This window comes from Petaurus breviceps, unplaced genomic scaffold (assembly GCF_028583685.1).
Source record: "Petaurus breviceps papuanus isolate PSGF00001 unplaced genomic scaffold, PetGlider_PUasm1.0 90574, whole genome shotgun sequence".
NCBI lineage: Eukaryota > Metazoa > Chordata > Mammalia > Diprotodontia > Petauridae > Petaurus > Petaurus breviceps.
In genome coordinates this window covers 1,721,501-1,739,571 of record NW_027187277.1, presented here as the reverse complement: position 1 = coordinate 1,739,571, position 18,071 = coordinate 1,721,501, and the positions used below count along the sequence as shown (strand labels likewise).

At 37.9% G+C, this 18,071-nt stretch overlaps 1 protein-coding gene across 1 annotated transcript in view; it reads left to right on the top strand.

The window, feature by feature from the left end:
• Positions 1-336: 336 nt before the first annotated feature.
• PHEX (phosphate regulating endopeptidase X-linked) overlaps positions 337-18,071 on the top strand; it is a 303,310-nt gene continuing 285,575 nt past the window's right edge. The window contains exons 1-2 of the mRNA XM_069063406.1: positions 337-823; positions 9,626-9,694. Coding sequence (XP_068919507.1) covers positions 700-823; positions 9,626-9,694 — 193 coding nt within the window. The 5' untranslated portion in view covers positions 337-699. The remainder of the gene's footprint in view (positions 824-9,625; positions 9,695-18,071) is intronic.

The following is an 18,071-nucleotide window of genomic DNA, read 5'->3' as shown; positions in this document are numbered from 1 at the left end:
CACTGCCCTCGAGTATGACTGATTTTTGGCACATGCAATCATACAAAAAGTTCCTAAAATAAAGTGCTACAGGATATCTCAAGAATTCTTAGGAAGCTTTAAAAAGAGAATCACACACTGGCAGCATCTCTTTGATGAAGACCAATCAGCCAAGCTGAATGGCTGCAGCAAAAAGAAGGAACTGAGGTCAGTGGTTAATTGAGTTTTCTGAGTAGGTAGAGAAAATCCTGGCCTGTCAGTCTTTTGGTTTCCAGGAGTTTTGACATGATTCCAGATTTGATAAATACAAGTGTTGTGTTTTTTTTTTCCTCTTCTAAGTGACTATACATTTAAATAGCTAAAACATCTGTTCAGTAACACTGTAAACCATGTACACTCAGAACTCCTGATAAAGGGGACTGACAAACAGCTGGTTCAGAGAGACTTGGATAAAATAGCCGCTGTCTGTTTTACCAGACCTAGCCAGAGTGATCCCTAGAACGATCAATATTTGGAGGTTTGTTTTTATTTTTTTTTAATTTCTTGAGAGAAAAGGACAAAGAGAGACTTGCTAATAGGAATGTATTTTTAAGTTGTCAATAATGAAAAACAACAAAGAGTGAACAAATCCATGGAAGCAGGTAGTTACTAACATATTAAGATCAATCACCAACCAAAGGAAAGCCAGTTTCTTCCAGAAGCCTGTCCAGAGCTCATCTGATGGAAGCAGAGGCTGGCAAGAATGCAAAGCAAGGCACTGGGAAGGCGTCCAGCAAAGCCATTCGAATTGCCTTGGTCATATTCATCACTGGAACTGCTGTGCTTGGGACCCTTCTTTTCTTGGGTAAGCTTGCCATTGAAAGCAAAGGGAAGGGTGGTGGCACTGTGGGCTTTCTCTGGGCTCAGTGTAGCAAACTTTATTGAAATGTGGGTCTACTAGGGTTTACTTATGACGATGTGTGTACCAACCTTGAGTTTCTATTGAAATGAAAAGGGAAGACCAATGCTTCAGAACACTGATCTGAATGAAAACCCCTTTGACTGATTAGAGAGTTTTATGGTATTAGACAAAATATTTCTGAGCATCCCACAGAAAGATCAGAAGTTATCAATTCAGAGAGTCAGGTTCATCTGCTTAATTTGAGTTACTTTTTTAAAAAAAGAAAACCTTGCTTTATTTAACACCTTAACAGAAACATGCTGAGCTTTTTTTCACTTTGACTTTTATGAATTTTTGCTTGAGTGACACATAAATTGAATAATCTTTTTTTTTGAAAGGGATGTTTTTATGATTCCTTTACACTCAAGAAATCAAAGGTGGGAAGGAGTTAAAAAACAATGATTTTTATTATATTTAATAATGTTGAGGTAAATAGAGATTTTCTGAAAGAAATAACCAAATTATGTTAATATATCTTCTTTAAAAGAAATTGTCAGTTCCTTGAGGGCAAGGACTATTGTTTGCCTTTCCTTATATCCCCTATGTTTAGTACAGTACCTGGCATATAGTAAATTTTTAATAAATGCTTGTTGATTTGATTTGACTTTAGAGTGAGAATGTCCTGAGTCTGTGGGCATTGATAAAAATTTATTTCTAACAGAAATAAAATATCTTGTGGATAGGAGGAGAGAGATATCCTAGATTTTCAGTAATTATGAACTTGAAATAATCTCTTTTTATTGTTCTCTATTTATCCTTAATCACCTGTTTGACTTAGGTCAAGTTGCTTCACCTTTCTGTTCCTCAGTTTCCTCATCTGTAAAATGGACTGTACTAGATGGTCTTTAAAGTCTCTTCTAGTCCTAAATCTATTATCATGCCTAAATCTAACTGATCATCTTGAAAGGTAAACAAGAACAAGGTTTATACTTGGGAGGCTTTAAATGTATTTAATAATTCACATGGCTGGAGAGAATGTGTTCCGAAGTATATAGAGAATCCAGGAATCCACACTTATGTTGGCAGAGCAAAACTGCTGATTTGCTTTTCTCTTAAAAAGAGTATGAATTATGTGGCTTGAAAGCTCTGTTCAAAGAAGAAAATCATTTTTCCACATTTTATGTTGCTGTAGATTTAGAAAATTGGTTGCATCTCTTGCTTTCTGTGAGGACAAATTGTCCTAATGGGACTTTTGGGTTTGTGGTTTTCTAAAATGGTGCTGTTTCTCACTATTCGGTGCTTCAGTGAAATGTTGTGGGGAAAGTTATGAAACCATGTCAAGGACTTACAATATGCTGCCATATGAGTGTAAAGGAAATCAGTACAGCTGAAGAAATGTAAGTGACTACTAGGAACCCAGCTCTATGCTAGGTATAGGAGCTACAAAGCCAAAAATTAAACCAATCTCTGCCCTCAAGGAGCCAATATTCTACTGGGGGTGGAGAATAGAATGTGATTCATTTGGGGAATGACAAACATACTGGATTTTAGACATCCCAGGGAGAGCAGTTGCCTTCGAAGGAGGCTGGGCATTTATGTTCATGACACTGTTATCCCATACTAAATTCTTTGGACCTCCTTCTTTGGAATTTTATTGAGGGTCTATAGTGTATTCTTTTAAATGTCCCCATTAACAGAAAATATGTGCCCTTGGAGTTCGAGGAGATAAGGATTGGAGGGAGATTTGATTTTAGAAACAGACAAAAATCAATGGGAGGGGCAGTTGGGTGGTGCAATGGATAGAGCGCCAGACTTGGAGTCAGGAGGATCTGAGTTCAAATGTGACCTTAGACACTTACTAACTGTGTGACCTTGGGTAAATCACTTAACCCTGATTGCCTCCCCCAAAAGAAAAAGTGTCCGTGTGAGACAGATCTGAATATCAAATTGAGGAATAGCAATTTTCATCAAAAAATGAAGCATGATTACAAAGAAATGAGATGGTCTTCCCTTACATGCTTGCTGAATTAAATCACATAGTTATAGTGATTTATAGACTATAGGATCATATATCTAGAACCATAAAGGCTGTAGACCTAGAGAAGTCAAATGACATACCCAAGATCACGTAGGCAATGTATCAGAAGGGATTGAACTCACATCCTCTGATTCTACAGCCAATTCTCATTCCACTGTACTGTTTTCATATATAACTTCTCATTTGATCCTTATAAGAATTCAGTGAGGGAGTCAAGATGGGTACCATCACCAGTTTATAGGTGAGGAAACAAACTCAGAGGGCTTAAATATTTTGACCATGACTCTGTGCCTAGTAAGCGACAGAGCCACTCTGAGATGCAGCCCTCACACTGAAATCTTTCAGGATCTATTTTCACTATAACAAGCTGCTTCCAAAAATGTAATTCCCCAAAAGGGAGTTCACACATGCTTTGATCAAAGGCAATTTCATTGGAGTAAATGTAATTTCCTAAAGTGACGACTTAGAAAATTCTTATTTGAATGTATAAGTTCTGGTGAGTTTAATTAGAGAGAGAGAGAGACAGAGACAGACAGACAGAAAGATAGAGACAGAGAGAAACAGAGAAAGAGAGAAAGAGTGATGCAGAGAAGACAGAGAGATGGCAGAGGAAGAAAGTTTAATGTGCATCATTAACATTTTTCCATCATTTTCTTAAGTTTAGAAATCAATAAAACAATAAATCAAACCCTGATTTGTAGCTTTTTTTTTATTTCTGAGGTGTAAATGCTCACTCACACTGAAAATTTAACAGTCATCTCAATCAGAGCTGTCAAGCTGGCTCCCATGTATTCCTCTACATAGACTATTGAATGGTAGAGTTGGAAAGAATCTTAGCAATTATCTATGCCAGCCTCCTCATTTTGCATAAGGAAAATGAAGCCCTAGATAGAGAATCTTAGACTGAGTTAGTGACAAAGTAGACCAGATCTCCTGCCTTCCCAGGCCAGTGCTCTTTTCATTGTACCTGGCTGTCTTCTATTTGTAAACTCCAATTCTGAGTCTTTTCTCTTTTGGTAATATATGGTCTGTGATAACTTTTTTTATCTTTTTTCTTTTGCAGTGCAGTTGGGGTTAAATGACTTGCCCAAGGTCACATGGCTAGTTTTGTGTTAAGTGTCTGAGTCGAATTTGAACTCAGGTCCTCCTGACTCCAGGGCCAGTGCTCTATTCACTGCGCCACCTAGCCACCCCTTGTGATAACTCTTAAAAATCTTACTATTTCTCCTAAATAAAGAGCCACTAGTATTATATTTAGGGGCTATGTGGTGACTTCAGATATTTATTTTAGCTATCTAGGATTTTAAATATTGGGGCACAAAGGTGTGAACTCTCCTAATTAAACTTTTCCACATTTGGTTCTGGCACCTCTCTGTGTTTGATGTGTCTTTGTACCTCTTCTACTTTCTTCAGTAAGGAGAAACAAACAAACAAAAAAACCCCTACAATTTCCTTTTTAAAAATTTTCATTTAAAGTTTTCATTAATGAATTTCATTAATGAATTAATTCGATCCATTATTTCCTCTTGTCTTCTTGGATTTAAAGAACAATCCCTGTCCTTTTTTGTCATGTTGTTTCTTTTAATCCAGTTTTACTCACCTTGATTCACTTTTTAAATTTGGAAGTCATCTTTTTCTAACCTCTAATGAATTGAAACTCTCTGAGACACCTCAGAGTGATCTAATATTGAACTTTATTATTATTTTTTTTTTTTGCTTTTTGGTGTATTTTGTTTAAGACAGCATGGGGTAGGGCAACTAAGTGGCACAGTGGTAGAACATTGGGCTTGGTATCAGGAAAACTTATCTTTATAAGGTCAAATATGGCCCCTGGCACTTACTAGCTGCGTGACCCTGGGCAAGTCATCTAACCCAAGTTGCCTCAGTTTCCTGATCTGTAAAATAAGCTGGAAAAGGAAATGGCAAACCATTCCAGTATCTTTCCCAAGAGAACTCCAAATGGGGCCATGAAGAGTCTGACACAGCTGAAATGACTGAACGACAACAAAAGTATGAGATAAGGGATAGATGAAGCAACCTTAAAGTCAGAAAAAACTGGGCTCAAATCCACCTTCTGACATATAGTAACTGTATGACCTTATGCAAGTACCTTAACCAATGTACAAAGCAAAGCTCTCTGACTATAAATGGTAGAGTTTCTGGAGAAAGTTTACAGGAAGTGTGCTAAAACCATGAAATTATAAGTGCGGATGCTTTTCCCTACCAAATTCTGTTTTTGAAATCTTTTTTCTTGGGTTTAGTTTTTAATCATTTATTTGCATTAATGTTTATTCAACTGACACCTTCAACAGATCACTTCATAATAATATATGACTTGAGTGATATATGACACAAATTTGTGTAGAAATGTAGGAACAAAGTTATTCTTTAAATTAAAAAACTCAAAATGCGTTTTCATTTTTAAAAGCTTCATTTCTGGGAAAGCAGGCAGGCAGGCCTTCTGCTGGGGTTGGACCAGAGATAATTTATTGGTATTTGTAATAGAATGCTGATAAAAATGCTGTTTCAAGAGCGATTCTAGAGGAAAGGATGAAAGCAAAAGTAGGTTTCTTCCCCATGCCTCTCCTTTTTAGGACTCTATCAAGAAAAAGTAAAAATCATCCTGCTAGCAAGTCCTCTCTAGATATTTCACATTCAGCTGAAACATAGGCATCAATCTCAGTTTACTGAGTCTCCATCCTGGATGAGCGTAAGCAAGTTCACTTCTTTCCACTGGACATTTGGTTGGGGTTTTGGATAGCTGACATCTAGACAGAGGTCCCTGTACTGCTTTGGAATTATCTATTCCCCTGTGATGACATCTCCAAATGACTCCTTGTTTCCGTTCACAGATAACAGTAATAATGAGTTCAGCATGATTTCCCCAGCGATCAAAAATATTTTTAAAATTCAGACTTGCAGCTGCTATAAATCCCATGGTGAAGAAACATGTAGAACTCCTGTGAGTTCCTGTATGGTGTAGTGTAGTGGCTTTCTGTGAGGCTCAGTTGAATCTATACTGTTAGCAAGCGAGAGAAATTAGGCCGATTGAGAAAGATTCCTATGCCTGCATCTCTTGCCAGGAAACTTGTAAGATGCCGTTTTGATGGAATCATATAATGTAACTCTGGTAGTTTATGATAGACCATCTGGAAACTCATTTTATAAGTTAATTTGCTTTTTGAGGGCACTATATAATGAATGACTCAGATGAAAGATAAATATTTTAATATTTATACTATATATTAATAGCTAGCATTTATATGTTACTTTAAGGTTTGCAGAGTGTTTTGCATATGTTATATCATTTGATTCTAAGAACAACATTGCAAGGAAGGGACTTTTTTTTAATCCCCATTTTATAGGTGAGGAAACTCAGGCTAAGAGACTCACTCATATAGCTAGTGTTTAAGGTATAATTTAAACTCAGTTCTTCCTGAACTCCAGCATTCTATCCACTATGACACTTTGCATCCTCTAACATGTGTATACATATACATACATGCATATCTACAGGCAGGGAAAACAGGTCTGAAACTAGAGGATTTGAGTTTAAATCTCACCTCTGATACTTAGGATTTTTGTGACTTTGTGACCTTGGGCAAGTCACAACTTCCTTGAGTTTCAGTTTCCTCATCTGTAAATCAAATGATTGAATTAGAATGGCCTTGGAGGTTCACTCTAGTTCTAGACCTGTCTGTCTTTCTATCTACTTATATGTCTGTCCATCTGTTTACCTATTTAACTGTCTGTCTGTCTATCTGTCTGTCTGTCTGTCTGTCTGTCTGTCTATCTATCTATCTATCTATCTATCTATCTATCTATCTATCTATCTATCTATCTATCTATCTATCTATCTATCTAATTTATCTGTTATAGCTGAGGCCTCCCACTTTTAGATGTAGGGTCTCCAGAATAACTAGCCCATGTTCAGGGTACTCTGTAGTTCTTTATCCACTCAAAACTATATAGTCTATGAGCCCCCACTAATGTGTTTACTTTTTATTCTCCCCTAGTTGGAGGATGTAACTAGTTCATAGCAAAGGCATTTAAAGAAATGGAACAATCAGAAAAATTACAGGGGCAGCTAGGTGGCACAGTGAATAGAGCACCAGCCCTGGAGTTAGGAGGACCTGAGTTCAAATCCAGCATCAGACACTTAACACTTACTAGCCGTGTGACCTTTGGCAAGTCACTTAACCCCAATTGTACTCCAAAAAGAAAAAGAAAAATTGCATTGGAACATTTTTACCATAAACCTAGGATACACTCTCTTGGGCAGCTAAGTGGCTCAGTGGATAGAGTGACAGTCCTGAAATCATGAAGACTCATCTTCCTGAGTTCAAATCTGTCCTCAGATACTTACTAGCTATGTGACTCTGGGCAAGTCACTTAACCCAGTTTACCTCAGTTTCCTCATCTGTAGAAGGAAACAGCAAGCCACTCTAGCATCTTTGCCAAGAAAACCCCAAATGGGGTCCTGAAGAGTTGGACATGACTCAACAACAACAGTCTTTTGCAAATATATGCATACTCAGTGGAGACAATGAGTGGGTATAGAAATCAGTGCATGAGAGGCACACATACTTGGGGTGTTTACATCGCCTATTCTGTAGTGTCACTCATGCCTTCTAGTGATATCCTTGCCTGCTCTTATTGGATTTGCATGACATTGGATTTGCAATGTACATGTTGCACCACTGACAGTCTGTTGTCACCTTGTGGTGACAGCTGGTGGCAGTGGGTCATGGTAATTTCTTATTTAATTCTTATCTAAGCCCACTGTGGCAGCTTATGTGCATTTTCTCTTGAGGACCTCCCAGTTACCATCTCACCTATGGGCTGCTAAGGGCTTAGACTAGAATTTCCCCTAGCTAGGGGCAGGTGGACAGCTCTTTAGGCAAAACTACCATACCCAGCTGACAAAAGTCAGGAGCAGAGTCCCAAGACTGTGATTATGTCAGGGTGGGCATCAAAGCCCTTTGTTATAGATAACTGTCTCATTGGGGATTAGCAACAAAGCCTCACTGCTTTTGCTGTTTTCAATTCAGTGGAAAAACTTCACTGTCCCCCTGCATATGTCTATCCGCTTAAATAAAGCATTTGTGGTTTTGCCCAACCATGACAGTCCCCTGATCAATAAATTTCAGTGGTTCCCTGCTGCATCTGGGACAAAGTATGAATTCTTCAAAAGCTCATTTAAAGCTGCCTCCAGATTGCCTTTTCAGGCTTATTTTATATCCCTCCCCTTTACTCATCCTATGTTTCAGTCAAACTGGTCTCTTTGCTGTTCATATAATAAAACTAACTCGACTACATTATTATGAACTCAGCATTCTTTGTACATGTTGTCTCCATGCTTGGAACTTATCTTTTTTTTCACATCTGTCTCTTAGAATCTCTGCTTCCTTTGAAGGCTCAGCCAACATCTCACCTCCCAAAGAATCCTTTTCTCTTTCTTTAAGATGCTAGCTTTCTCTACCTCCTCAAATAATCACACATATATATATATATATATATGTATATATATATATATTTATATATATAGCTGTTTATACTTTGTATCCCCTAGGTACAATGTAAACCTCTAGGGGGCGGCTAGGTGGCACAGTGAGTAGAACGTCGGCCCCGGAGTCAGGAGGACCCAAGTTCAGTTCCGGCCTCAGACACTTAACACCCACACAAAAATACTAGCCATGTAACCTTGAGCAAGTTACTTAACCCCAATTGCCCTCCAAAAAGCAAAAAAAAAAAAAAAGAATGTAAGCTTCTAGCACCTATAGCATAATGCTATGGATAGAATAGGAGCTTAATAAAAATGCTTGCTGAATTCTTGCTGTTTATATTCCTTCCACTAATGAATTTTGCAACCACTTTCTCACTTAATAGATGGTCTTTGAGAGTTACTATGGCCTGAAAGCTCATCACCTTGGGGGGTAATCTGATCATGACCACTCCAGTTTAACCAGTTTAGACTTTGGACAGTAGATATGCAGTCTGTAATTGAGCTGACTAGAATGTAGGTGTGTGTATATTACTCTCCATGTCCAATGCTAGCTCAGAAATTCTGGATGTAGTTCAAATCACATGTTGGTCGGTCAGTCAATAAATACTTATTAGGTGTCTACTATACGTAGTTGCTAGGTACTGGGGATACAAAAAACCCTAAAAAACAAGCAAACAAATAAAGGCAAAAGACAGTTCCTGCCCTCAAAAACAATCTAATGGAATCATTAGGATAATCCATTCAGAGCTGAAAGGGAACTTGGAAATGTCAAAATATCTTGATTTTGTAAATGGAGAAAAAAAAAAAGGTCCAGAGAAAAGTGATAATTTGTTCAAGGTCATACAAATAATAGTAGCAGACCTAGGATTCAAATCCAGGTCCTCTGACTCTAGATCTGTGGCTCCTTCCAGTACTCCATGCTGCTTCCAAGACTTGATTTTCTATTCTCTAAAATGGGGATGATATGACTCCAAAGATGAAACTTTGTATTAAATTGCTGGTTATTGCACAATGTATGAAAAACCAAAGGGGTTATTATAAAGCATTTGTGGTTTTGCCCAACGATGACAGTCCCCTGATCAATTAATTTCAGTGGTTCCCTACTGCATCTGGGACAAAGCATGAATTCTCAAACAACTCACTCATGCAAATCCACCCCTCTGCTGGTGGCTCACTACACCACAGGTAATTGACTTATTTATTTTTCTTTTCTATTTTTCAGTTAGCCAAGATTTTTTAAGTCTTCAAGCTAAACAGAAATACTGCTTGACGCCAGAATGCATTGAAGTTGGTAAGTAATAATTTCCCCTCCTGTACTGAGTTGTAATTATGGTACCTTGAGGAAAGGAATAGAAAACAGGTGACATTTTTAGACTTCTGCTTGTTGGAGGTTTACCTTGTAGTAAATATAGTTTTGATTAAATGTTAAGTTTGGCTAAAAATAAACCCTGTGTGTGAAATCATGGGCAGGAGGTTTCTGGTTTTCTTGTTTTGCTCAAAGCAATAGCTGCATTGTATTCTGAGCATCTCTGTAAGGAAATTATGATGGAAATGAGAAGACTGAAGAAGTCTTTTCTAACAAGTCTTGAGGCAACTCACACTGGACACAGTTTTATCTCACCTTGACAAACCCTTTCAAAACTGTTCTATAGATAGAGACTACCAGTACTTATATTGTTGTTGAGCAGAAATCCACTTAATTTTTTTCTTAAGCAGTAGGCTCTGTTGGAAGTCAAAGGACCTTTACTTTTATTTTTGATGTTTGAGTATAGCCAACCAGGGAGGGACGTTTTACATATTGCTACTAAGAGGCTGACTTAAAATTTCCTTGGACATTAGATGTATTCCTCCAGATGAAATGTCCTTATTTGACCGAGATTAATGAGGTTACATGTGGGTGGGCATCCCACAAAGAATATTTACAATGTAAAGTTCCTCCTCCCTCGTTTCCTTTTCTTTTTTTTCCATGTCTTCCCTTCTTCCTTCCCTTTCTTTCTCCCTCCCTCCCTTCCTTTCCTTCCTTATACATTTGCATATTATGTAAACCAAATTATTTTCAATGTACTATAAAGTCTTTGTCCTCCAGAATCTTGTAATCTGATAAGGGATCTAAGACATAAATATAATACAAATTTTAAGTGCATAAGATTAGTACAATATAATATGAGATTATGTGAGGCAAGGTTAGGAAAGGCTTCATAATGGCAGATGAGCTAGGCCTAGGATAATGGAATAGGATTTTAAGATGTAGAGGTGATGAAAATGGAATATTAGGGAAAAATATAGGGAATAGTATATTAAAGCCATGGAAATGAAGAACTTGAATGCTAGGCTAAGCTTCTATATTTCTACCCACCTAATTGGTTTTCCTTTAACTTGGGGAGATATTTGGGACCCTTTGCTCAGCCCTTCAGGTGGTACTTTAGGTGGGCAACACACCAAAGGCATGTGTTAGTTGATTTCAATATTTCTCAGAGTAGACATTATAAGCCCCAGTGGGATCAAGACCCATCCTGTGGACAGTTTCTTCCTCACTATTTTTTCTATTGTTCTTTTGATCCCAGCTCATTCTTGAGTGAGTTGGTAGGGCAGCTAGGTGGTTCAGTGGACAGAGTGCCTGGCCTGAAGTCAGGAAGACTCATATTCCTGAGTTTAAATCCAGCCTCAGACACTTACTAGCTGTGTGACCCTGAGAAAGCCACCTAACCTTGTTTGTCTCATTTTCCTCATCTATAAAATGAACCAGAGAAGGAAATGGAAAACCATTCCAGTATCTTTCCCAAGAAAACCCCAAACGGGATAATAAAGAATCAGATACAACTAAAAAGCAACTGAACAACAAAAATTTGTAATTGGTTTGGGACTCATTCTGGCATATGGCTTGGTTTTGGTTCCATGTGTCTCTTATTAGTGAGCATTTTAGAAATAAATTAGGTTAGACCTTCCTAACTTTCTTGGCATGCTCCCACAACTTTATACCCCATTCATGGGTGTTGTGAGGCTCAAGTGAGATAATAGATGTAAAGCACTTTGCATCCCTTCAAATGTTCTATAAATGCCAGTTACATAACACTAATAGTAATAATTAGTAATTATTATCATTAACTTACAATCATTAGGCCTCTCGTTTGGTGCTTCCTACTGTACTGAGTTCAATCAGTATTTACAGAGCGATTTAAAGTTTTGCTGGTAAACATTTAAGGTAGGAAGAATGCATGTACACGTACTTTTAAGTTCAGTCTGCATTATTAACATCTTAAGTCTACACAATGGACAAAATGACCCTTGATTTGTAGCAATCACTGATTTCTGATTTAAATGCTTACACTGCAAATTCAACAATGAGCTTTGAGCAGATCCAATGGAGCCCCTGACCAGATCTTTGCTCCGAGAATGATTTTTGTTCCTAGGCCTCATCCTGTTTTTACCCAGAAGGATGTCCATGCCCACTTACTGTAGATTTTATTTTAGAAAACGTACAGTTGGCAGTGGTGGCCCACAAAAAGTGGGACTATCATTTTTAATATGAAACTTAGCCAGTGACTTACTCTATTTATATTGTTCACCACATTGATAAAGGAGATTGAAAGAGTGCACATAGGCAAATTTGGAGAGGTGGAAGAGTTCACCAAAAATTTTAAATTCATAAATATTTATAAAGTCTTTTTGTGTCATGGGTCATTTATTTTGTTTAAACTTTACCCATCCCTTGTTTATAAACCGTAATAACATTGGAAGCTCCTTTCCAGAAGGACACTTGATAATAAGGCCACCTGCCATGTAGTAGGTTTTTACCATACTTCTTGCAGTTCTGTTTTTAATTTTCACTTACGGGAATGACTTAGGAATGTTAAAAATAAAATGGAGATATTGCTATTTCTATAGGAAAAGTACATCAAAATACATTCCATTATTATGTAATTCGAAACCCAGAAGCCCCAGAGGCCCAGGGAACACCTGTTTAGTGTACATCATCAGAAGAGCTTTGGCCAACTACAGAGCTTATGCAAGAAATAGTGGTTAAGGTTTTATGTCTGTACTCAGGGCTTAGGAATAGGGTACTGAGAAAGGGTTTGGGGGAAGATACAGGGCTTTTTAATACTATGCAATATAGTAACATCACCTTATTATTGTTGTTATTTAGCAATTCATAAGATGCTTTTGTCACAATAGTCCTGCAAGGTGAATTGTTCAGAACATCCATGGATATGTTAATTCTTTGAAGTGAAAGAACCACTGATGCACAAAATCATTCATTTATGCCTGTTAATGTTATGCTACTCTAATTCATGTCCTCCCCTGACTTATCCATAGGAGATCTTGTCATTTTGTAGATATTGATGGAGCACGTGGAATATTCATTGATTATCCCTTATTCATGCTTTGTGTATAGACTATCTCTTTTTAAAACATATATCTTTCTGATAAAGTCATTTGTGCTGCTTTTCATGAACACTTTTTCATTGGTGATGTGTTGCAGCTTTCATAAGTCCATTATGCAACTCCCCATTGTTCTTCAGGTTTTAATTTTTCACATTTCTATGACTCACAAATATGCATCATCATTAGAAGAATATTATTGTTTAAAAGATAGCTCTTGTTTCATGGAAGATCTTGGGGTCATTAAAAGTGCCATGCAATTTCCTAAAGGCCATCTAATTAATTCTCTTCAATTTTATCCCAGATCATTTTCAGTTTGCAGGCTCTGTCCAAGAGATGTATACAGATGAACCAGTTCTATGGGTTGTATTAGAATTATAGTTTGAATAATAGGCATTCTTCAATTTACTTGGTTTTCCCAATAAGTATAGATAGGTCACTTTGGAGTGGTTATATATCTTACTTAGAAAACTGTAATATTCTGAGGCATGACATTTTTAGGACAATGTTACTCACAAGCAGGAGTATCATTTGAACTCTGAGCAAAATGTCCTCTATAACATTGCTTAATACCTGATACTTTAATACCTGCTTCAGGTGGTTGGCCAATCAAAGTCTGAAAGTGGCATCCTTCATAAGGTGCAACTGGGAAAATCAAAGTCTGAAAGTGGCTGTTCTTATATTTTAATATTTCTGTTACCTGACCCTTTTATTTTGGAAGATCCATCTGTCCCTTGCATCCTGTAATTTCAGCAGGTGATAGGGAAACAGAATTCATTTGATCAGGACCCTCCTGGCCATCTCCCTTACTCCATTACAGTGGTACATGTTGATTTAATTGAAAAGTTCTTATCAAGTTCTTCAAAGAAATTTCTCTATCTTCATTATCTACAACAAATGTTGGTGCATATGCTACAATTGTTTTCATAGTGGTCTTTTTGAAAATGCTTATTATGAATGCTGCAATATAAAAAGACAAAGTATTCTGTACAAATATGTTTCTTGATGCATTTGGATTCAAGCTAAAACCAACTCCTGGAGCTTCCTGATTCGCCATTCGCCTTATAAGCCAACCTTCCATTTAGCAGCATTTTTTATCTTTGGTTTCGTTTATAGTGAAAATATTAAGGTTTATTGATTTATTTACTCTAGCAGTATGTACACTTGTTGGTCAATGGATAAGATCTCATATTTAGAATATTAATAGCTAAGTTAGTGGTCAATCAATCTACAGGCATTTATTGGGCAATTACTATGTGCCATGAACTGTGGTAAGTGCTGGAATACAGTGAAAAAGGAAAAAAATAGTCTCAGCCTTCAAGGAGTTTACATTCCAGTGAAGCATACAAGATATACATGAATAAGTGCATACAAAATACATAAGGAGTAGATGGAAGGTAATGATAGAGGCAGTTAGGTGCTTCAGTGGACAGACCTCTGGGCCTGGAGTCAGGCCTGAGTTCAAATCAAGATACAGATTTTGGAATCATCTTCATAAGAGATGCTAATGAAACCTGTGGAAACTGATGAGTATAAGTAAGTGGGAGAGTAGATAGAAAAACAACAACAAAGAAGTCTCAGGACAGAGCCCCAGAGGCCACCCAAAGTTAGTGCATATGGCATGGGAGAAGGTCCAGAAAGGGGGATTCACAAGGTATGGTCAGACTGGTGGGAAGAGAACAAAATGATCACAGCATCCCCAAAACCCAGAGAGGAACTGAAGGAAATTAATAATGACAAAAGCTGCAAAGAGGTCAGGAAAGATGAAATTTGAGAAAGGGCTGTTAGATTTGGAGAGAAAAACTTTAGTTATATGATGAGGTCAGAGATCTTATTGAAAAGGGTTTAGAATAGGATAAGAGGAGAGAAAGTGGAGGTGTGAAGTGAAGATGTTTTTTTCTAGTTTCTTAGCAAAGAAGAAGAGAGATATATGAAGATAACTACTGGGGATGGCAGGATCTCGTGAGGGTTTTTAAAGGGTGAATGAGACTATAGCATATTCGTAATCAGCAGGAAGGAAGTGGTACATAGGGAAAAATTAAAGACTCTTGAGAGAATAGGGTTGATGTTGGTGGGTGGGGGCAATCTGCTGGAGAGGATGGAATCAGATAGGATGAAGGGTACATGTACAGAAGCTGCCCTTGGCAATGGAAAGAGTCAGGGAGGAATTAGTGGGTGATGATATCTGAGAGATGTGAGATGAGGAAAAGAGAGAAGTGAGGGAGCTTTCAAAATTTCAGACTGTTTAAAGATGGTCTAAAACAGCTTGATTCTCACTACCCTCTATAACCTTTCCTACGTCTCTGATCCTCTGTGATAGTATAGTATATGAATATTATTTCCATTTTACAGATGACAAACATGACACTCAGAGAGACTTGGTGAGTTAGCCATGCTGACATTTGTTAGTAAATGCTGCTATGACTAGAACCCTGATCTTCTGATACTAAGTCCACCTTGCTTTCCCTTGCCGGTATTAATAATAATAATAAGGGGTGGCTAGGTGGCACAGTGAATAGAGCACCAGCCCTGGAGACAGGAGGACCTGAGTTCAAATCCGACCTCAGACACTTGACACACTCACTAGCCATGTGATTTTGGGCAAGTCACATAACCCCAATTGCCCTCCAAAAAAAAAAACCAACCAAAAAAATAATAATAGTAGTTGATACTTATATAGTGCTTATTGTGTGTCAGGCTCTGTGCCAAGTGTTTTATAATTATCTTATTTGGTCCTCAAAATAACCCCAAGGGGCAGGTTTTATTATTATTTTCATTTTACAGATGAGGACACTGAGGGAGAGGGAGGTTAAATGACTCATACAGGGTCACACAACTAAGTGTTTGAGGAAGAATTTAAACTCGGCTCTTTGGGCTCTAGGCCCCTGTAATCTATTCAATGAATCACCCAAATACCCCTCAGATAAGGGTTAGGGGGAGAGGCACCCCTTTGTTCTTTTGGTGCCCTTAATTCCATTTCTTCATCTTTGAGCAGGGGCCAATTTTTACAAAGTGTTGTTCCCTCCTTTCCCCTCCCCCTTTCCATGATTCTTTTCCCCATCTCACCTATTTCAGCATCATTTGTTTCTCCTTAAGTGAGAGATGGAGTTGGGGGTGGGGGTGTTGTAGGGAAACAGGAAGAGTATTTAAGACCCTAGTTCAGTAAATATACATACCATAAGGCCTTGTGTCACGATACAGTGCCATACACTCCACTTGACCCCAGATTGTGTGAGATGGAGGCAGAACAACAATTTCACTTACACTGAATGACTTGGGAGTTGCTATAACTTGAACACTTACAGGTTTTCCGCATCATCATATTTCTTTTATTAAAACAAGGCCACCCAGGCTCCTCTTTGTCCTTCAGTAGAGCTGAATTAGGGAAAAGGAGGTTTTTGGTATCTTGACAACCTCAGTCCCTTGGAAGCTTAAATCCCAGTTTCTCAGCAAAAAGTACTCCATAGCACACAGCTGTGAATTTTCTTTAATAATAGAGTGTGGAGATGAACCTTAAGTGTTTTGACTGAATGGGTTTCTTTCCAAATTCTCTGTAAGTGATGTAGCTCTCTTGTGTTTTCCTGGGGCCTAGGTCAGAGCTGATCTTGCAGTTTTTCTAAGTACCTGCAAGAACACCTGGGGGACAAGTAGAAAACATTTGAGGGTTTGGGGGTTTTTGTCTTTTTATTTTTGTTCCCTCCCTGTTCTTTTTATTTTTTTTCCTGTATTCCCTTATTCTGTAAGGAAACCAGAAAATAACATGGGCATGTGAAGAAAAATGATGATGAGGGCTGCCCTACGTGGTTATAAATATCGTGCAAAAGTGGGACCAGCAGTGATTTCTACCACTTCATAACTTAAATAAATATAGTCTTCATCTACATAGGTGGAATAGCAGAAAAGAAATCAGCTTGTTCCACTGTTCACACCCTGCTGATGCTCAGCCTTGGTTTGCTTGCACCATTTGCTTTCTCTACTCCTACTGCCAAGGTGCTAAACAGTGCTGAAGAGGGTCATAAAAGCCATGCTGATTGGCTTCCTCTTAACTATCCCCATCTGGGTCTTCATTGCTGCATAGGAATCCTTTTGTTCATCCCTTATTGAATCTATATCACACTCCCCACAGCAGCTCTTCCAAAACCTCTCTATCCTCAAACCCTCTAAAACCATTCAAATTCCCTAGTCTCTCAGCAGGTGACTTTGCTTCCTTCTTTACTTAGAAAATTGAGACCATCTGCCATGGTCTCCCTTATCTCCCCTTCTCCATACTTCAAAACCCTTCTGGATCATCACCCATCTTCTCTTCTTTTGCTCTAGTCTCTGGGGATGAGGAAGATCTTCTTGCCAAGGCTAACCCTTGCACCCCACTGATGCTCCTTATCCCGTCCCCTCTTGACTCATTTAGAAACTTACCTCATCAATCACCCCTCTTCTCTCATGCTCTAGATCCCTATGTGTACTAACTCCTTCCCCATCATCTGTAACCGTGCTCAGGTCTTCCTTAGTCTTAAACAAACAAACAAACAACTCTTTCCTTGATACTGCCATCCCTTAAAGTCATCAACCTTTAACTTTCCTTCTTTTCAGTGTCAAATTAAAAAAAAAATTATTTATTTTTAGTTTTCAACATTCACTTCTATAAGTTTTAAATTTGCTCTACCTCTCTCCCCTACATCCTCCCCAAAATGGCATGTAATCTGATATAGGCTCTACATATACATCCTTATTAAATACATTTTCACATTAGTCATGTGTATAGAATTAGAACAAATGAGAAAGCAAAATCAAAGTGAAATAAAACAAAAAAAGAGCAAATAGTCTATTTCTATCTGCATTCAGATTCCATATTTCTTTCTCTGGATGTGGATGGCATTTTCCTTCATGAGTCTTTTTGGAGTTGTTTTAGGTCCTTGCATTCAGGGTCAAACTTTTAAAAAGAACTTCTGTCCTCATTGTATTTCTATTCTGTACCATCTCACTTGTTGATCTCAGATCCTGTGAGTTCAATGATCATTCCAATACAGATGATTTACGGATTTATATATTCTGTCCTAGTCTCTCTACTGAGTTCCAGTACCACATCAGAAACTACTTTTTGGACGTATCAAACTAGGTGTCCTGTAAGTATCAAGCACAATTATGTCTGGAATAGAGCTTTCTCTCTTAACACTCCCTCTGAACTTGAATATAACTATCAAAGGTATCATTCATTAACTGTGCAGTCATCCAGGCCCACAACTTCAGTGTAAACCTTGAATTCTCACTCTAACTCATTCCATATATCCAAC